General features: G+C 38.5%; 4 protein-coding genes and 1 pseudogene across 7 annotated transcripts; 3 read left to right on the top strand and 2 right to left on the bottom strand.

Moving 5' to 3' along the window:
* Nucleotides 1–592: 592 nt before the first annotated feature.
* LOC106427068 lies at nt 593–2,843 on the top strand. Its single transcript, XM_013867799.3, has 7 exons — nt 593–855; nt 1,302–1,415; nt 1,535–1,660; nt 1,775–1,988; nt 2,086–2,200; nt 2,293–2,457; nt 2,588–2,843. Exons 1-7 carry the CDS (start codon nt 751–753, stop codon nt 2,622–2,624), a joined length of 876 nt encoding a protein of 291 aa, XP_013723253.2. The 5' UTR covers nt 593–750; the 3' UTR covers nt 2,625–2,843.
* Nucleotides 2,844–3,032: 189 nt separating this feature from the next.
* LOC106427067 (protein ROOT PRIMORDIUM DEFECTIVE 1-like) lies at nt 3,033–4,744 on the top strand. The gene has a single exon (XM_048743492.1). The coding sequence runs from the start codon at nt 3,329–3,331 to the stop codon at nt 4,502–4,504; it is 1,176 nt and encodes a 391-aa protein (XP_048599449.1). The 5' UTR covers nt 3,033–3,328; the 3' UTR covers nt 4,505–4,744.
* Nucleotides 4,745–5,035: 291 nt separating this feature from the next.
* LOC106427059 (ATP-dependent zinc metalloprotease FTSH 8, chloroplastic) lies at nt 5,036–8,111 on the top strand. Of its 4 annotated transcripts, none has more exons than XM_013867788.3 (5): nt 5,036–5,172; nt 5,471–6,643; nt 6,809–7,122; nt 7,205–7,445; nt 7,650–8,111. In XM_013867788.3, the coding sequence occupies exons 2-5, from the start codon at nt 5,471–5,473 to the stop codon at nt 8,010–8,012; spliced, it is 2,091 nt and encodes a 696-aa protein (XP_013723242.2). In that variant the 5' UTR covers nt 5,036–5,172; the 3' UTR covers nt 8,013–8,111. The 4 variants fall into 4 exon arrangements, with proteins under 4 accessions (XP_013723242.2, XP_013723244.2, XP_022548859.2 ...); XM_013867790.3 differs by having other exon boundaries at nt 5,073–5,172; nt 5,466–6,643; XM_022693138.2 differs by having other exon boundaries at nt 5,130–5,232.
* Nucleotides 8,112–17,322: 9,211 nt separating this feature from the next.
* On the bottom strand, nt 17,323–20,966 carry LOC106427024 (annotated as a pseudogene).
* Nucleotides 18,874–19,248, bottom strand: LOC106427033. The gene has a single exon (XM_013867765.2). The coding sequence runs from the start codon at nt 19,246–19,248 to the stop codon at nt 18,874–18,876; it is 375 nt and encodes a 124-aa protein (XP_013723219.2).
* Nucleotides 20,967–21,251: the final 285 nt, after the last annotated feature.

Here is a 21,251-nt window from a genome sequence, read left to right as displayed (position 1 = left end):
AAAAAAATGATCAAAATAGCTACTTTTTATTTTGAAAAAAAACATAATATTTATTTTTCAGGGTATAAATGTATTTATCATATAATAAAAATTCTTTTGATCATTTTTTCATTGAAAACTATTTTTGTGACAAAAACTTAAAAATGACTATTCTAAAAAAAAATTCAAAGTAATTTGTTTCTAAAAAAATATTTTCATCAAGAATGCTCTTTTTATTAAGTAATAAAGATAAATTGTGAATCTAGAGAAAATTAGCTGTATTTATAATATTTTTATTGATAAAAGATAGTTAATTTCAAAAAATAATATATTTATGATCAAAATTTTAAATATTTTTTCTGATATGTGTGAAATATCTAAAACATGAAATTAGATTTTAAAAAAATTATTCTCAAAAACGTTCAATCATATTCACATTTTATCAACAAACCATATAGCTATATATATAGCTAAAAAAAAAAAAAAAAAACAAACCATATAGCTAAAGAAAAAGCCGATATAGCGATAAATAATAAATTAAACCCATTAAATTATGACATATTTTCTTTTCTTTTTAGAATGGGTCCTTGTCTTTGTTGTCCGTTTCCACGGAAGAAAAATATCTCTAATCTAATCAATCACCCCCCTCTCAGTCTCACCCCACATTGAGAAGATATTTTCGCGCGCATAAGTTAAAACCACTCATTTTAATCCTTTCGTCTCTCACTCGCTCATCCCCTCCCTCACATATCGAAAAAAAATCAGTGAGATATGGAGCTCGATTCAACCACCGCTAGACGCAGACTCGCCACCGTCGCCGCTCACTTCCCGCTAGCCACCAAAGATCCCGTCTCCACCGCATCGCTCGTTCCCTTGGTATCACACTCTCTCTCTCTCTCTATATATATATATATATCTGCAAGCCGAGATTCTTGAGTAAAGCGATTTTAAATTGAGCTTTTACTCGAGATCCGTGTGCGTGTGTGTGTGTTCGCAATAGATTTGAATTTCATCGATCAGCTTTCTATCTATAGCTGCGTCGGTTCTGATGAATTTATGATCGTAGCTTACTTTGTCCGATTCGATATTTACTCATCAAACCAACGACTGTTTTACTTTCTTTGGTCTGTCTCAAAATAGTATAAATATTTCATTCAAATAGCTTACTTTGTCCGACTCGATTTACTCATCAAACCCGTCTTTTTTCACATGACCTATAACGACTGCTTTGCTTTCTTGATCCGTCTTAAACAGTTTGGTTCTGTTGTTTTGTTTGTTTTCGTTTATTAAAAAATCTCTTTTATTCTTTTGCGATGCCTCAGAACTGTAGCGGTAGTTTGAACTCTGTTATCAGAAGATGTGACAACAAACTCTCTTTTGCCCGCCAAGCATCTTCCGAGCAGGGCTTTTTCATGAAGCAGGCTTCCCCTGACGAGGTACCACAACTTCCTTCTTATCTGGTGATTATAATCAGCCGTGGTGGAGTCATCATGTCTGTGAAGATGAGATGCTCAAATAGTTTTGTTCTGTTGTCTTCTCTCAATTTATGCATCAGACTGGCACTGGCGGCGGCATCACTTTGAAGAACTCTGTCGTTAGAAGATGTGACAACAGGCTGTATTTTGCTAGGCAAGCATCTTCTGCACAGGGTCTTTTCATGAGGCAGGCTTCAACTGATGAGGTACACCATCAACTCTCTTATTTAAAAATTTTCTTTTTTTCTCTGGGTGACTAAAATTGCAAATGATACTTTATTATATGAAAGAAAATTATTGTTCAAATATTGTTGCTACAGGACGCTGCATCTACCAAGTACTCTGCGACCAAAACGAATTGCTTCCCTTCTTCACAACAACCATTGCTTTCTAGACCTGAGTACGCCCCACCACAGTTTTCCAAGGCCGCCGCAAAAGATGAGTTCTTTGTTTGTTCTGATTCACCATATCATCAAAAGGAAGACGGCTTGGAAAAGCCATACAATCCTGATCTTCCTAAGTTAGCCAATCTAGGTACGCATATACATAAATATAGGTACCTGGAGCTAGCAATCAAACGCTTCTTCACTGATAAACATGAGAACTTACAGAAACGTATTTTCTTTTGCAGGGACTGTTTGGTCTCCGAGATCTAATGTCGCAGAGTACGAAAATAACTACCTTGTGGCAGTAGAGCTACCAGGGGCTAGTATCAATGATATAAGAGTTGAGGTCGACAACACAAAGTAACTAATACTCAATCCTCACACATCTTTTCAATATGTTCCCTTTACTCACAAACAACTAACAAACGATACTTACCGTGCTACTACTGCAGCTTGACTGTGACAGGTAGACGCACAGCTGTCTGTCAAAAAGTTGATACGTGCACCAAAGGTTCAGTTTTTGGATATCAGAAGCAAGAAATACTTCAAGGACCATTCAAAGTTTCCTGGCCACTCCCTAGCAATGTGAACAAGGATAACGTTGCTGCTGAATTTATGTAAGTGTAGTAGCACACCTAAATAGTAGTGGTTTTAGACCAGTCACTAGCTTTAAATTAGTTATCTAGAATTTGTCAAAAGTTTCATAGAGAGAACTAACACCCAATATATTATTTGAATTTGGAGCAGGGATGGGATTCTGAGAGTAGTGATTCCAAAGATTTGAAGGTTCATCGTTCTGGAACCATATACAAAACAGTAAATAATGTGTATAATATATGCTGTTTGTGTGGAAGAAGAGAAAGAAAAGCATTAAATTGATGAAAGATATGTAAAATAGTTTGGTCTTTTATTTATCATAGATTGCAGACAGGCATGCTCAGTTGATAGAGTAAGCCATGTAAACAATCCATTAATATAAGAACAAATAAAGCTTGATTACTAATTTACTTCTCATTTTATTATGTGTAAGGTTGATTTGTTAGAAATGGATAGTTTGAAGGTTATTTATTTATTTTATTTTTGTGAAAAGTTTGAAGGTTATTAGTTTGCAGTTTTTGAGTTTTTTCCATTACACACAATAACTTTATATTAGCGGGATAGGTCCTCATACTTGAGGCAATTTACGAAGTAGCTACTAGTAGGATTTTGTAAATTTACAATCTAACATGTTTAGGCCTTTATAATACGATTTGAACATTTTGAACCCAAAACAAAAGAAGAGAAAATCGAACTAGACCACACAAGGATCATACAGAGATCGACTCTAAAAATATCGAATACGACATGGCATGTACTTCTGTAGTTTGGTTCGTTGGTAACTGCTAGAAGGTTTTGTTATTTCGCCATGCACGCAAGGTGTTCGACGTAATTCCGAAGAGAGTGTTTTATAACAACGTTGTGGAACGAAGACATCTCCTTTAAGTCATTATGAGGTTTAGCTTTTTCATGAGATCACTTCTGCTTCACCCCTGTGGAGGCTTTATCATCACCGTCCGATCAAAAACGACGTCGGGTCAGTACGTGGCTTCAAGATCAAGAGACCCTGTTTTCGAGAAGCTCATGGACAAATACAAGAACCTCCTCAAAGTCATTGCCATACAAGACCTCATACTCGCGAACCCAACAGTTGACCCTCCTTCTGTATCCATTGAGTTTCTCTCCAGGCTCTCCCAGAAGCTCCACCTCAGCCGTGGCGCTGCTTCTTTCCTGAGGAAGTACCCTCACATTTTCCACGTCTTGTATGATCCTGTGAAGTCTCAGCCCTTTTGCAGGTTAACTGATGCAGCCATGGAGATTTCTCGCCAAGAGGCTTTGGCTATCAATGCTTCTTTGCCTGTTGTTGTTGACAGGTTGGCTAGGCTCCTGTCTATGTCTATATCGAAGTCGGTTCCTCTTCGTGCGGTTTTCAAGGTTTGGAGAGAGCTTGGACTCCCTGATGACTTTGAGGACTCTGTGATCTCAAAGAACCCTCATGTTTTTAAGCTTAGTGATGGTCATGAGCCCAATACACATATCTTAGAGCTCGTTCAAGAAGAAGGTAAAGAAAGTCTGAGTTTTGAAGCCGCGGTTGAGAAATGGAGGGTGGTTGAGTGTTGTGAGGAGGATTGCAGCGTCGATAGAACCGAAGTTCAGTTTAGTTTCAAACATAGCTACCCACCAGGGATGAGACTGGGGAAGAACTTCAAGGCTAAAGTTAAGGAATGGCAGAAACTGCCTTACGTGGGGCCGTACGAGGACATGGTTGGCAAGAAAAAGAACAAGTCCGGTGTGATGGGAGTTGAGAAAAGAGCGGTTGCGATTGTCCACGAGTTCTTGAGTTTGACTGTGGAGAAGATGGTGGAGGTAGAGAAGATCAGCCACTTCAGAAAGTGTTTTGGGATTGATTTGAACATACGGGATTTGTTCTTGGATCACCCGGGGATGTTTTATATTTCAACTAAAGGGAAAAGGCACACGGTGTTTCTCAGAGAGGCTTATGAGAGAGGACGTTTGATAGATCCAAATCCAGTGTATGAAGCTAGGAGGAAGCTTCTTGATCTTGTCCTCTTGGGCCGCCATGCTGCTTTATCAGATACTAGGGACACAGATATGTCTGAAGAATGATACTGTGAGTATTTTTCTCCTTTTTGGCTCATATGCTATTTTGCCCATATGCTCATCTTATCATTTGAAGTCTATGAAACACTTGAGAGATGAAATCACCAAGAATCTAAGCAATCTTGAGTCTCTTTAACTTCATATGCGTTGAGGATTTGACAAAACAAGATAAGATATCTCTTTGTTGTGTACTTTGTAATGTAGGTTATGTCGAGAGTTAGAAATTATTCAAACTCAATTCGTCTTTCTCTTCTCTGAATTTTGCATGGTGGTCAAATGATGCATGTGGCTTTCCTTAGGCTACTAAAACTCTTTATACTTTTTGTTTATTTTATATGCTTGACTTCTACCACGAAAATTACATTTCTAATTGCAATCTTTTTCGTATTTTTATGACGGGTGGTTACAAAATTAAAATACTGATTTGTTATTTTTGTATGAAAAAGGTTGGAAAAATCAAAAATGAATCTGAAAGTATATTGGACTTTATAAAATACAGGATATTTCCCTAATTAAAATTATTCAACTCCTCTTAAATTAAAGACCACTGAGAGGAAGACACGTAAGATGTTCAGAAACCACATGTCTTGTCTTCAAAAACCCAACTCCTCTTCTTTTGTCCGAACAATCTTCTTTCACATAAGCCTTCTCCTTCGTCTACCAAATTTCCACAGGTTTGATTCTCTTCTCATTCATATTTGCTATCTCAAGCAGCTTTTCTTCGCCTAACTTTGGTCTGTCCTCTGTAATCTCCGTCTTCGTTTGCATGATTTTACACTTAATAGTTATTTTGATAGGTTATATTTATGGAACATAGATAGGTTCCAATCTCTGTTCATATACATCGCTAATGGTCGGTCATGTTGATTATGTTTATACTATGAACTTGCATGTTCAAGATCATTCTGCTCTTCGTTTGGATCTTGTTATGCTTTTACCATAAACTTTGATTAAAATTGACGTATAGTGCAGATGGCTGCTTCATCGGCTTGTCTTATAGGGAGCGGACTATCTGTCTACACAACTAAACACAGGTCTAAACAGCTAAGGCTCTCCTCAAGGTTTGCTTCAGTTGATAGGACGACACCAAAAGTTACTCTTGTGAAGGCTTCTTTAGATGTGAACAAACACGAAGCAAGAAGAGGCTTCTTCAAGCTTTTGCTTGGAAACGCTGCAGCTGCTGGAGTGGGTTTACTCGGAACAGGGAAAGCAAACGCAGATGAACAAGGAGTTTCGTCGTCAAGGATGTCTTATTCTAGGTTCCTGGAGTATTTAGACAAAGGAAGGGTTGATAAAGTAGATTTGTACGAGAACGGGACAATAGCTATTGTAGAAGCTGTTTCTCCCGAGCTAGGTAACAGGATTCAGCGCGTACGCGTACAGCTACCGGGGTTGAGTCAAGAGCTTCTCCAGAAGCTGAGGGCAAAGAATATCGACTTTGCAGCACATACTACTCAAGAAGACCAAGGCTCTCCGTTACTGAACTTGATTGGGAATCTCGCATTCCCTCTGATTCTGATTGGCGGTTTGTTCCTCCTCTCCAGACGGTCCTCCGGTGGAATGGGTGGTCCCGGTGGTCCCGGCTTCCCGCTTCAAATCGGTCAGTCCAAAGCAAAGTTCCAGATGGAGCCAAACACTGGTGTAACTTTCGATGACGTTGCTGGAGTCGATGAAGCCAAGCAAGACTTCATGGAAGTGGTGGAGTTTCTGAAGAAGCCTGAGAGGTTCACTGCGGTCGGTGCTCGGATCCCGAAAGGTGTTCTCCTCGTTGGTCCTCCCGGTACTGGGAAAACACTCTTGGCAAAGGCCATTGCTGGTGAAGCTGGCGTACCGTTCTTTTCCATCTCGGGTTCTGAGTTTGTTGAGATGTTTGTCGGTGTTGGTGCTTCGAGGGTCCGTGATCTTTTCAAAAAGGCCAAGGAGAACGCTCCTTGTATTGTCTTTGTGGATGAGATTGATGCTGTTGGTAGGCAAAGAGGAACTGGTATTGGTGGAGGTAATGATGAAAGAGAACAGACGCTTAACCAGCTTCTGACGGAGATGGATGGTTTTGAAGGTAACACTGGTGTTATCGTTGTTGCTGCAACCAACAGAGCTGATATTCTTGACTCCGCCTTGCTTAGACCCGGCCGTTTTGACCGACAGGTATATGCTTTGTGACTCTTTCCCTGAGGTTTAGGGGGCATAGACGATTTATTAAAGATTTTAAGCATGAGGCCAATGTTTCATTTGGCTTTGCCCAGGACGGGCCTTGCTCTTTCCATAGATCTTTTGCTTCTGGTTGCTTAGCGTGTGGTGGTTTTAATGCAGGTGTCTGTTGACGTTCCAGACGTTAAGGGAAGAACAGAGATACTCAAGGTTCACTCTGGGAACAAGAAATTCGAGGATGGTGTTTCACTCGAAGTAATAGCCATGAGAACGCCTGGATTCAGTGGAGCTGATCTTGCAAACCTCTTAAACGAAGCTGCTATATTGGCAGGACGGCGTGGGAAGACGGCGATATCATCTAAAGAGATTGATGATTCGATTGATAGAATTGTAGCTGGGATGGAAGGAACAGTTATGACTGATGGGAAGAGCAAAAGCTTGGTTGCTTACCATGAAGTTGGCCATGCCGTCTGTGGGTAAGTCAGAATAAGATCAGGAGCATGTCTCTGTGTGTGTGTGTGTGTTAACTAGAGCTCATTCTTTTTCTTCTTCTTGCAGAACATTGACTCCAGGGCATGATGCTGTCCAAAAGGTTACATTGATACCAAGAGGACAAGCGAGAGGTTTGACTTGGTTCATTCCCTCAGATGATCCAACTCTAATCTCCAAACAGCAACTATTTGCAAGAATCGTTGGTGGACTCGGTGGTAGAGCCGCTGAAGAAGTCATCTTCGGTGAGCCGGAGGTGACTACTGGTGCAGTTGGTGACTTGCAACAGATCACCGGTTTGGCTAAGCAGGTATCTACTACAAGTCTCAGCTTCACTCCTTGGTTCTGTTAGCCCAAACTTGATGCTTATATACAACTAGATGATTCTCCCTTATTCATGCACAATATAAATATTTTAAAATAAATACAGTATAATAGTTGATTAATATTTTACATTTAGTTTAGATAATTTTATTATTTATATCAATAATATTATATTATAATGTCATTGCAGATGGTGACAACATTTGGAATGTCTGAGATTGGACCATGGTCGTTGATGGACTCATCAGCACAAAGTGATGTGATCATGAGGATGATGGCGAGAAACTCAATGTCTGAGAAGCTTGCGAACGACATTGATTCAGCGGTGAAGACACTGTCAGACAGGGCGTACGAGATAGCTTTGGGGCACATAAGGAACAACCGTGAAGCCATGGACAAGATTGTTGAAGTACTTTTGGAGAAAGAGACAATGTCAGGGGATGAGTTCCGAGCAATCTTGTCTGAATTTACAGAAATCCCACCTGAGAACCGTGTTGCTTCCTCAACCTCAACCTCAACCTCAACATCGACACCAACACCAGCTTCTGTCTGAGTAAAAGAGACGTTGAATATCTCTGTGTATATCTTTGAGATACTTCCCCATACTGTGTAACAAGTATATATATAGAAAGAACTTTTTCAAACTCGAGCATTAATGGCTTAAACTAAAACTATGTTTGCAAGTGAGTTCAGTAGTTGTCTCAGATTCAGAAGCCCTGATGGATAGATCAATTGCTGAAATAACTAGTTATGTTATAAGCTGAAAGAGACTTGACACTAAAACTGAAAAAAAAAGAATCAAATGATTGAAAGTAGTTAAAGTTGTGCAGACATCAGTTAATGGGTACCACAATGATGCTCCCAGGTTCAAGATTATATATACAATGCATCCCAAATGGAACAGGAATCAACCCTAGTTGTAACACCATGATCAATGTCTAAGTTCCAACCTTTAAACGTTGAAGCTATTCCCAACACCAGATCCATTGTTCTCTTCCTTCTTCACCCACACCATAGTCTTTGTTTCATGTTTTTGGTTTGGGTAATAAGCTTGTCTGCCGTTCAATCTCGCAGGTACCTTGACTTGTCTGTCTCTTCCATCCTCTACCACTCTCTTCTTGATCAAGAGATGCTGAAATTGAGTTTCTAAAGAAATCAAATTACTAGCAGCACCAGCATTCTCTCGGTTTTTAACAATACTAGAAATTTTTCCGGGCTACTCCCGGGGTATGCGTATAAGTTTTAGTTAAATTAAAAAAAAATTACACTTATATTTGAATATAAATTATTTATATATGTTGCAACCGATTTTAAACTATTAAATTGTTAGAATTTAAATTGGTTTCTATTTATTCATTACCTTGTGTCTAAAATTTCAATAACTCACCATTTGTTTTTTTTGTTATTTTTTGTTTTGATGAAATGTGAAATTTATTGATCAAAATAGAAAGAATAGAACTTTACAAACTATAGGAGAAAACTATAGAAAAGGATATACAAATCTAAAAGAATTATCAAAAAACTTAGGCTGTAACTTCAAACCAACGTCGCATTAAACCTTCGAGTTTATGGCCAGCCTTGTATCGGAGCGAAGTAATCCTGTTCCGTACTGTTTTATCAATGATCCTGATCAGTTGAGCTACTGTCCGAAAACCAGTGTGATGCCTCCTCCCATTTCTTTCCTTCCACAAGTGATAGACGCATGTCTGGAACGCCATTTTGAGCAAAATCCTGTCCAAGAGCTGAAGTGAGTTGCCGCTGACATACTGAAGCGTGGCCATCCAGTCTGGATCAGTCCTATCTTCACTCAACCGATTTACTAGCTTGTCCCACACTGTGAAAGAATAAGGACAAGCGAAGAAAAGATGATCACGTGTCTCATCCCTCTCGCCACATAATACACAACCTTGTTGAATGCCCCAAAGTCTCATCCTATCACCCGTTGACAATCTATTCTTTACTGCCAGCCACACTATGAACGAGAAGCGCGGAACTCCCTGTGTAAACCATACAGCTTTGCTCCAAAAGACAGTGGGTTTTTTGTCTCTGACCTGCTCCCAAGTACTTGATGAGGAGAAGTAAGTCTTGTAATTATCATCAGAGTGCTTCCACAGCACGACGTCAGGTCCGAGAGATTCATGAGGGGGCTGTACATTACGGATGCGATCATAAAGTTCATGAAAGAAGCGACTCCTGTGACCTCGAATGCTCCAATTTGAATTCACGACTGCATCCCGCACCCTGGCATGGCGAGCAACTCCCAAATGGCATGTGCCAACAGGGCCAGTGATATCAATTAACTTCCCTACTTGTAGCCAATCATCAACCCAGAAGAAAGCAGTCTGGCCATCATGAACTTCAAATCGTATGAACTCATAAACCTGTGCACGAAGTTTCAAGAGTTTCCTCCAAACCCATGATCCTTTCCCATCATCCCTTACATCCCAAAAAGATTTTTGTCTCAGTAAGTATTCTTGAATCCAGGAGACCCATAGAGAACTTTTTAGCGAGAAAATCTTCCATATTAAACTCATAGCGAAGACCTTTGAGGAATCCCGCAGCTTCCTAATACCAAGTCCTCCTTCCTCCTTAGGACAGCATAGGTCATCCCATGCTACTTTAGCTTTATTAGTCTGATTGGGAGAGCCCGACCACAGGAAAGCGCTACACATACTTTCAATCTCATCTAGGCAAGCTTTAGGAAGGATGAAAGCTTGACTCCAAAAGTTGACTATGCTCGAGATGACAGACTTTATTAGTTGTAACCGGCCAGCGTAGGAAAGACATTTGTTTCTCCAAGAAAGCATCCTTCTGCGGACCCTATCAATCAATGGTTCATAGTCCTGCTTCGTTAGTGCCTTGGTGGTGAGGGGCATACCCAAGTACCTGACCGGGAGCTTTCCAACCTTGATCCCAATAAGCGCAGCCTCTTCTAACAGTGGGGTTATCGTCTGACCTGAGGCAAATATGGAAGACTTGGTCGCGTTTATATGAAGGCCTGAGATGCTAGCAAACTTGTCCATGACCGTTAGTACTCCCCGGAGTGATCTAACAGACCCATCAGTAAACACAAGAATATCATCAGCGAAACTGATATGCGTGAGCTGCACATTTTTACACTGCGGATGGTAATCGAACTGATGCTCATATGCTGCCCTGTTCAACATCTTGGACAAAACATTGTTTAGTATGACGTAGAGATAAGGTGAGAGAGAGCATCCCTGACGGATTCCACGGGCACTTGTGAAAAAACCCTCCAAACTCCCATTCACAGACACAGAGAAAGCCGCTGTAGATATACAAACCCTGATCCAAAGTATAAACTGTGGAGGAAGGCCCATAGCTTTTAGGACCGAGGTGATGAAAGACCACTTGACCGTGTCGAAAGCCTTGGAGATATCAAATTTTACTGTAGCTCTATCAGAATTTGACTCTTTGTGATATCCATTTACGAGTTCTGATGCAAGAAGAACATTTTCGAGCATCAGCCGACCCTTGATGAAAGCCGTCTGATTCGCCTCAATAGCCTCAGGGAGTATAGTTTTCAGCCGACGAGCAAGCACTTTGGATATTACCTTGTATATCAAATTGCAGCAAGCGATTGGCCGGAAATCTTTCATGGTCTGTGCATCCTCCGTTTTGGGTATGAGTGTCAAGATCGTAGCATTGATCCCGGTTGGTAAAAACCCAAATATGAAAAAAGACTGCACCGCTGTGATGAATTCTCCCCCTATCACAGACCAAGCTGCTACATAGAACTCTTTGGTGAAGCCATCTGGACCTGACACCTTATCGTTAGGTAAAGCTTTCAGTGCTGATATAATTTCTTCCGCAGTCACAGGAGCTACGAGCCCTGCAGCAGAGCTAGCAGGACAGCGATAAGTTAAAAGGTCCTCCAGCATGTCCTCCGAGTCTACCTCCGGACCCTGCTGACCTTGTAGGAACCTTTGGAAATGTTGCACTGCTTCCTTCTTTATATCTGAGACCTTTGTTAGCACTTCACCTGCCTCAGTTACCAGTTTTTTAATTGTGTTTCGAGACGTTCTTGTCATCACAGCTCTATGAAAAAACACAGTATTGTGATCACCAGCTCCCAGCCACCTCACACAGGATTTCTGACGAAAGAACTTTTCCTCGATACTGGCCAATTTGTTCCACCTAGTTGACGCCTCAGCAGCTGCTGCAAAAGTACTCGGATTGGGATTCACAAGAGCCTCATTCTGACATCTGCACATCTCTTCAAATGCTTGCTTAGTCCTATTTGGCAAATCCCCATAATGAGTTTTGTTAAGCATTCTCATATCGTATTTGAGAAGCTTTAATTTTCCCTGGAATTTACTCAAAGCAGCCCTAGAGTGATGAATAGGTTGCGTCGAGTCCCATACTCGCTTGACCGTAGAAAGAAAATCAGGGTGATCGCAGAGATAATTGAAAAACCGGAACGGCTTCCTTGATTCATTTAGGGCTCCTGATATGGTGACTACACATCGTGCGTGATCAGATATACCACCAGCCTCAAAACAAGCAGAAGATTGCGGGAAAGACCTAAGCCATGCCGCATTTATCAACGCTCGATCCAGTTTCTTTCCAATAGGATCTTCATCTCGTCTGTTCCACCAGGTAAACAGAGCCCCCGAAGAAGCCAAATCAGTTAAACCACAATCCAACACCGCATCTTGAAACTGCCTCATTCCAAGTAAAGATCGAGGGACAGTACCCCGAGAGTGCTCTCCTGTAGACAGGGTAACATTGAAGTCCCCTATAACTATCCAAGGCAAATCGAGATGTCGATATGCAACGTGAGTTCCCCTTAGCTCCTCCCACAATCTCCTCCTTTCCACTTCACAGTTCGAGGCATAGATTGCCGAACATATAAACTGCTCACTTGTCTCAGGGATCTGAATTGCACAAGTTATAACCTGAGAGCTGATATGTAACTGAGTAACCACCACTTTATCTGACCAGCAGAACCAAATGCGACCCAGAGGATTATACTCATAATTTGCCAGCATAGCCCAACCCGGAAGTGCCTCTGCTACGCATTCTCCATAATTCTCCAACTGAACCCGAGTTTCCAGTAAACATCCAAAAGAGAACTTCTCTGCCTGTACCCATCTTTTAACTTCTCTATGTTTGCGAGGCATATTGAAGCCACGCATGTTCCATACGAAAAAAGACGTCATAACTTCCGATTGGAAGCTTTTTTGGTGGATTGTGCCCTTACTGCTTTCATCTCCTTCCCACGCCCAGGGAGTTGTTTACTGAGTTTGAGACTCGTTCCTGACCGAAACCTCACGTTCTTGGCTGTATCTTTCTTTGCATCCATATGTTGAACCTCAGATACAACCTCACCCTCCTCTATGTCATCGTCATCTGCATCCCCATCTCTCTCCTCATTATCCTCTACCGCTAGAACACTGAATCTGGACGGTGAGATCACCATATCCCCCTCCCTTTGATCAACTTCTTTTGCACCTGTACCCCTCTCCCTGTTAGGTGGAGAAGAATTTCTACCGGCCAGGATCCAGTCAAGCTTCAGAACATCAGAACTCGAAGTGCCACCAACCTCAAAATTATCATTCGACTTACCTTCCACCACCTTACTTCCCAAAGCTGGAGGGAGAACCTCAAGCTCGTGGAGCAAATCACTAACAACATTTCGGTTTGGGGTGATCGCATACCTCACCTGCCCATCCCCGTTAATCTCAACTTCCGGGGCCACTACTACTATCTCCTTGTCCTTTTGCAGAACCTTAATCTTCCTCGAATTACATGCCTCTCCCTTGTGGCCCCAAGCATTGCAAATATTGCATCTCGGAGGCAACCAGGGGTAGCATACATCAATCACCACTTGCACACCATCCTTATCCGCGAAGCTGATCCTCTCCACCAGTGGCTTCTGGAGATCAACCTCAACAAGAACTCGAGCCACGTCAAGCCGCAAACATTTTTCCGTACTAGGGTGTAGTTTGACAAATTTGCCTGCTGCACGACTCAAACATTTCAATGCCTTATGAGAGAAAAGCATACTCGGCACACCCTTAAGGTCAATCCAAATGGGCATAGCCGACAGGTCTGGAGGCTGAAGAGCCGATTCCGGAGACCACTCATTGACCACCAATGGAATATCCGCAATATGCCAGTAGCGCCTCTGAATCACCCGAGCTCTCATCTGAGGATTTTCAATCCTAAATAAAACTGTGTTCTTCTCCAAGAACTGCACATCAATTTTACTTCCCATCTTCGGGGAAGGCCAGAGACGGTTCACCGTAGCGTGGATGGATCCAACATGAGGAGCATCCCCAATGAAATACCCAACCACATAGCATCTCCACAAAGGGTTTGGATCAGTCAAGATCTCATCCGGGATCGTCAGTTCCACCACACCATTTACAGCAACTGGAGGAGGCAAAAGCTCGACAATGGGGGATTTCGTCCACGGTGAGCGATTTCCTTCCCGGGTGGGTGAGCCGCCTTCACGAGAATCCATCGGGGGGGAGCCGCCATCACGAGATTCCATCGGGGGTGGAGCAGAGCCATCCAGAGCCGTCGTCGGAGCAGCCAGAGAATCACCAGTCGAGTCGCCGTCTTCGTCGCCTAGGGTTACCATGAAGATATTCCTCCTCAAAGATAGAAACGATATTTGATGACATGTTTTTTTTGTTATTACTGGAAATCATATATAAAAGAATAAGTAAGATGAGTAAAAGTTAACTAAACCTCGTTATGATTTAAAATACATTTTCTCTTATTTATTGATGTTTTGTATAAAACAATCTTAAATTATACACCTGATTTAAACTTTTTTTTTAACTTTAGAATTGTTGATTTGTAATACCAAATTGAGCAGTTTTTAATAGAAATAACTAGATTTTGATCCGCGCTTGGAAAGCGCGGGGTTGTTGGATTATATTATAATACAAAGTTTTATTATATCGAAAAACATAATTTTTAACAGGTATATAATCTACAAATTAGTTTATTTGAGATTTTATATGTACACTTTTACGTAATTTTCATTTCGACTTGAGAATTATATCCGGATCAAAAAAACAAACCGAACCGACCCAAAATTATAGGTTTAGTTCAGGTCCAGAGAAGATAACCTATTGAGTTTTTTTTTGACCCGCAGGTCTTTGTTTGAGTCCTACCCTAGACCCGATCATAAATATGTATTTATTAGGTATATTTGGATATTTCGAATATGTTTTCGGTATTATGGATATTGTTTTTAAGTTTTTGGTTTACGATTAGAGTTTTGATTTCAGGTAAATTTTTCAAATTAAAAAAAAATTGGGTATTTGGATAAATTTTGGGTATTTTTCAGTTCATTGTGTCAGATTTTAAATTTTTAGGTATTTGAATTTTTTTGGTATTTGTTTGAAGTTTCAAATACTTTTCGTGTTTCAGATATTTTTCAGATTTTTTATATATTTCGAATTCTTTTAGGATCTTAAATACCCGAACAGATGTGGACCCATTACGTCCATATCAGGTCCAACAACCTTTTGATATAGATTTTTAACGTTATTGTACAAAAATATGGTTGATGAAATATTTTTCTGAGTAAAGGTATCATAAGAAATAATATTAAGATCTGTTAAAAATATTTAAAATATTGTATGTTTAGAATGATTAATGTATTATCAGAAAAATAATAAATAGTTATACATAACTCCAACAACTTTTTTATATTAGATTTTTTAAAACTTTTTTTCTTTTAATAATATTGATTCGTTTTAAGTGAAAAGTATATAAAAGTATAATATCTAAACAAATAATTTTCAAAATCTTGAATAATCAATACTGATATCGTGAAGTCGGGTTAGCTTTAATAGAACCAATGAATTTCTTCATTTTTGTGAAGGTAACATGAATATTCAGAAAAATCATTTTTAAATATGAAAATATTATCAAATTATAGACGGTTGAAAGTTTAGTATATGATATGAGATTTTAGTGGAAAAGTTTATATATGATATGATTACTTTATTATAAACGAAAGAGGAAGTTAGAATGTACACATATATGTCTTGTAATTTATCTTATATACTTTAAATCATATATTATATCATAAAAGTGATAATATAAAACATTAGTTCAATGTTTTTACAATTAAAAATGAAAATGATAAATATAGTAATAGTAATGATTAGGATTTAGGAGTGAAATTTAAATAAATAAAAGAATATTATTGTTAGAGAAATATATGGTAACATATTGTTAGTATAAATTTAAGTTAATATTAAAAAATAATGAGTTAAATGAAAGGGTCCAAACAACTTTTATAGGTAGATTTTTTTAGACTCATTTCCTTTTAATAGTATTGATATTGAATAAAAATTGATCCAAACGTAAAGATAATATTATTCTCCAATCTTGTTCATGAAAATATACTACAAATAAAAATATAACTGACCAAACCAGTTTATGATACAATTTTTTAATAAAACCATCACCAAAACTTTATATTTAAATCATATAAACCAATAATGGCTTTCTAAATTAAGAATTTTGCCATCATCCCAAAGAAATTAGTCTTTACTTTTATGTTGGGTTGTAGCTTTAAACTCATAATCTGGTGTTTGAAAAAGTTATACATGGTGAAGATTTTATTTAATATTCACAATTTTTAAATTACATATGAAGATTGTTACTGAATGAATATAGTTTGAAGGAGTGGCGCTCTTGGTCTAAGTGTTTAAATAACTCTCTATGATGTGTTTGAGTCTCCATTTTACACTCTTTTTTGTAACTTTTACCAATGAACTGAACATAAATAGCTTTATGACATATGTGGTTCGATTGAACTGAACAAACACAGAAAAATAAAATTAAACCGAACCAAACAAAAACAAAACCAAACTAAAACTGAACCAAACATAAACCAATCCGGATTAAACTGAAATAACAAAACACAAACCAAGCCAAACTAATTTGGGTTAATTTTGGTTAAAGCTTTTTTTAGACCCAAATAAATCAAACTAAAGCCGTATTAAATCTAAATGCCCATCCCTAGGTGAAGTTGATCTCTATAGCGACCATTTAGTTTTGATTTAAAATGATCACCATAAATCTGATAAAATTAAAAAGGATAATTGTAGTCGATTATTGAGAACCTTCCTAGATTATCTTTATCTGGATTATTTATATACTACATAAAAAAAATTATATTAATTATATACTCCTTTTGAGTTTAAAATATTGATGTTTTAAAATTTGCAAATATATTAATAAAAATTAAACATATATTTTGATTTATTATTTTTTGTTAATTTTATTTGTTTCCCAATAAAATTCAACCACTCATTTTCATATTTTGATTTTTGTTTTATTTTTCAAGTGAAATGCATTAATTATAAATAGAACATCAATCTTTTGTATGCATTATGCAAGTAAAAGAGTTTAAAAATCCAATTATTTGTATAGAAGGTGATATTTCATATATTACTATTTCCTTTTTGTAAGAGTTACTATTAAAAAGAAAGTTTTATAACTAATTCTAATATAAGATAAGACAATTTCAAAAATTGATAAACCAATTGATGTTTAGTTTGTTGAGTTTTTGTATTACTATTATATATAATTGGTATGTAGATACTTTGATCAACTTAACCTTGGGTAAAAGGTTTTTTTCCATTCTTCCTCTAAATATTACATTTTTGGTTAATGGACTGGTGATCAGCTCTTGTCGACACCTATTCTCTTCGCAACCTTTAACATCCTTAATCCTGGTAAGGTCTGTTTCTTTATTATTATTTTTCTACAAATATATCAAGGTAAAATATGTAATAAAACAGAGTTCGCTTACTTGTTCACGCAAGAATACATAAATACATTCAATAGCTTTGGTACAAACAGAGAACAGCTAAAAAGTAGGAATATATAGTCAAATTGTTACAAAATGTTGGAAGATTTTGTGACCCAACGTTTAACACATAAGCTAACCATGAAATGAATCGGTATTACATAGCACAAAATCCTTACTAAAACTTCGTTTTGCAGTAGAAGCAACAACCCCAAGCCAAGAAAACAAAATGAGAAGTTTGACAAAGCAATAGCTAGAAAGTGAAACTAAAAAAGCTTCATATCATCACATAAATAAGTAATGCAAGTCTACAACATATTTTATCTATACCATAAACAGCCACACAAGTAAGAGTAGGTTTTTATCTCGTCTGTGGGAAACCTGCAATGCCCAAGACCAAGGACAAAGTTGGTCATCAACCATCTTGAACGTTCTTCCCATCTGCAGTGAAGGAAAGAAATATTTCAGGACCTGGAAATAGACAATGCAACAATCAAGAAGTTTTAGGAAGGATTCTGAAACAATCATTTACAGAATTTTTTCACATGTGAATGCACATAAAAAAAGGAATAATAAATTATGTTACATCAGGCCAAGTGCCTGTAATGAATTCAACGATGTCATAAATTATTTCCTTCATTAATTTGCTCTGTTTCAGTTGGCAGCTGAAACAGAGATAACCCTAAGTATAAGAGGAAGAAAAATGAAACAAAACAGATTGGCGCTGATGCGGTGAGCGGTCCAAAGCTATATATTAAGAGGTAGATTCTATTACTCTCTCGGCCCAAAATTCTGAAATGCAAGAATCAAAAGGTCTAAACTCTAATGCAGGTACAAACTCTACAAACACAAGCACATAATTTATTATTCATATTTAGTTTTATAATCTGCATACCTTGACAACTGATGCTCCAACTTCATCCCAAGGATTTTAGAGGCGTTGCTGAGTTTTATCTTTAATGAAAAAATTTACGCATGAAAAGAATACTAAGATATCTCAACAAAGAAGCAAATAACTCACCAAACAGTTCAAGTGATTTCACAATAGTGATATGCTTGCGCTTGTAACACACAACCTTTTCAGTAACAACTTCTTGCCTCTCCTCTACAGGATCGAAGCATTATAAATCAGACAAACAAACAAATAGGTGAGCATGAAAGACAAAGAAAACCAAGAAGAAGTTAAACGATAACAGAGGATTTTCTGCTGGAATTCATGGCTTGAGAGAATATTTTTGTGTTGGAATTAATCTGGGAAGAAGAAGGATGTTATAAAGAAATTTAGAGGGAGGAAGGCGAAAGGAAGCCATAAATGAGATTTTCGGAGGATTCATTGCACAGAGATGGAGTACTGTGTCGATTGATCGACGATCCGTTGAAGAAGTGGATACGACGGAGAGAGATTCATCGTCTCATCTTCAGCTTTTTAGGGCTTCTCTTGGATCGGGCTTATGGGCTAAATACCTCACATTACAGATCAAAAAAAAAAACAGCCCAACACCGGTGTGACATGGCAAAAAGCTCGTTTCTCATTGGTTGATTTTTCAAGCTGACGTGGACGTCTTCCCTGATGCTCATATATCCTTTTAGTATTAGTTAGATTATCTCATGGAATCTCAATCTCCTCTTTCACAGAGCCACCTTGATTCTTCTTATTCTTCTTCTTAGACCATTTCTTCTTTCTCTCCCTCCAATATCCTCCATCTTCGCCCTTCTTGCTCACAGTTGCAGAGACCTCTTTCTCAATGCAATTTGATTCTTTTTCCCGACGATCGATGTGAAAACATTCCTCGAGATTCACCATTGGTTCTACTACTTCTTCTCTTTGTCCATTAACCTGCTGCTGCTTCACTCCTAAGTCTCTTTCCTTGTGTTTCCTTTCTTTCCCCTTCATCCAGCGCTCTTGAAGCTGAAGAATGGATACGTAGTTCTCCGGAATCGAAGCCACACTCTTCATCTTCCCATCAGTTCCCTTCTCCATTGGTCTTTTCCTTTGCAAAGCTCATCACTCATTCATCAATGCAATTCAACCAATCAAAAAAAAAAGAGGGTGAAGGAATTTAATGAAAGCCTGAAAAAAGCAACCCGACAGTAAGCGACAAAATATGTACGGCCCAATGGGCTATTAAACTGTACTCTTTTTTTTGAAACACCATATCTTTACTACATTCTTTCACAGTTTTGCTTTCTCATATTCAATGAACAGTCGAATCCAAAACGAAAGTTCACCAAGATCATCCAATTATAGTAATAATAACAATATTAGAAGTGAAAATGAAGATCAAAGCTTTGGCTTGTTGGCTTGTTGCTACTTCAACATCCTGCAAAGCTTTTAAGAAACCAAACAACTAATTTTCCTCATCTTTTGCTCTCCAAACACCATCTGAACAGAACAAAACTTCACATTGCCTTTTATTCTTTCTTTCTTTCAGTCACAGCAGACCAAACACCACTCTCTTCTCTTGTTTTCCTTGTCTTTGTCTGTATCATCTCTTTAGCCATTTATGCACACTATTCATTTATGAGAACAAAACCATCGTTGTAGAATGAGAGCAAGTAGGAACCGGAACTGAGATCATAGAGCAAAAAAAACCTGGCAAAGACTCTGGTTTCCAAATCAAAGGGCATCGTCAAGTTCACGCATAGAGAAGTTCGAAGCCTCTGATGCTTCAGCTAGAGATTCAAGCATGCTTCTCACTTCCATAGTATCGTCCAAATAATATTTAGCATTGCTTGGCTTTTGCCCAACTGTGCATGCAAACACAAGAGTATCTCCGCATAGCAAGTTCTTCGACATTGCATTAACAATCGCCTCAAACATGTTTTCATCAGATCGGTCATCTCCAATACACAGCACAAAATCAACTGGTTTCCCCTCTTCAGACATTGATGAAAATATCTTTTCTGACACATATCCTTTGCTCACTCCCTTTACAAAAAAAACAAGAATAAAGTACCAAGAATGCTTTGGATCAATCAGAAAAAAATTTACTTACCTAAGGCTTGACTTCAACAATGTAGTGACCGCTCTTAACTGCAACATGCTCATTAGCTAGAACACTCTCTAGATGCTCTAACATTTCCTTTGCTTGCAAAGAATCAAAACCCAGATCCGCATCCCTGTATTGCCAAACCAGAGCACTATCTTTAACTTCAGTTGAAGAGCCATCCGTAGATTCAGTGTACTGTTTTATCACAGGCTCCACGATCTGCTCCAACCAAAATCAGTTCCCTGGCCACATGTTTCCCATTCTTCACTGCCTGGCCACCTAACAAATAGACAAGAAGTCACATGTTGCTAAACACTGAAGGAGAAGAACTGTACACATTTAAAACGTACTTCAAGAAGTAACCATGCTCTGCTGCAATTCCAATGTTTTTGCACGGAGAGAACCATTCACCTAAGCTTTCTCTTCCTTTTCCACTCACAATGAAAATCGAATTCTTCTTGTCCTCACAGAGCGCATCCAAGAAGTTCATAACTTCCTGACTAGGAGCTCTGTTAATAGAGTTCTGAGGCATCAGAGTGTCGTCATAATCCAACAGTATAGCTCTGCTTTTCGCCCTCTTATAGTCCGAAATAATCAATGGTATCGAAAGCTTCCTAAAGTTAGGATCAAGCGCCACAACTCGAAAACCAAAACTAATCCCCATCCCCCAACACCTTTTCTTGAAATGATCCACACATATCCTCTCTAAATCTTGTGATATTACGTGTATACGCACACCAAATAACCTAATGTGCACACTACCACAATCGAATGGTATGTCGATGTAGCACTTTAGGATCGAATCCACAGAGACCAACAATTACACTTTATCCTTATGGGATCAATACTTAGCTAAAACAATGATGGGGTTTTGAGATTAAGGTTTCGTAACAAGCAAGTAATAAGATTAACTAAAGATTTCAGATGATAAAAATGCTAGCCTAGGGTGGTTTGGTCGGGTGTTAAACAAGTGTGAGCCAAACAATTATTCAAG

Source organism: Brassica napus, chromosome A10 (genome assembly GCF_020379485.1).
Source record: "Brassica napus cultivar Da-Ae chromosome A10, Da-Ae, whole genome shotgun sequence".
Classification (NCBI taxonomy): Eukaryota; Viridiplantae; Streptophyta; class Magnoliopsida; order Brassicales; family Brassicaceae; genus Brassica; species Brassica napus.
The sequence above is the reverse complement of the archived record's forward strand: the minus strand, read 5'-3'. Positions and strand labels throughout refer to the sequence as shown.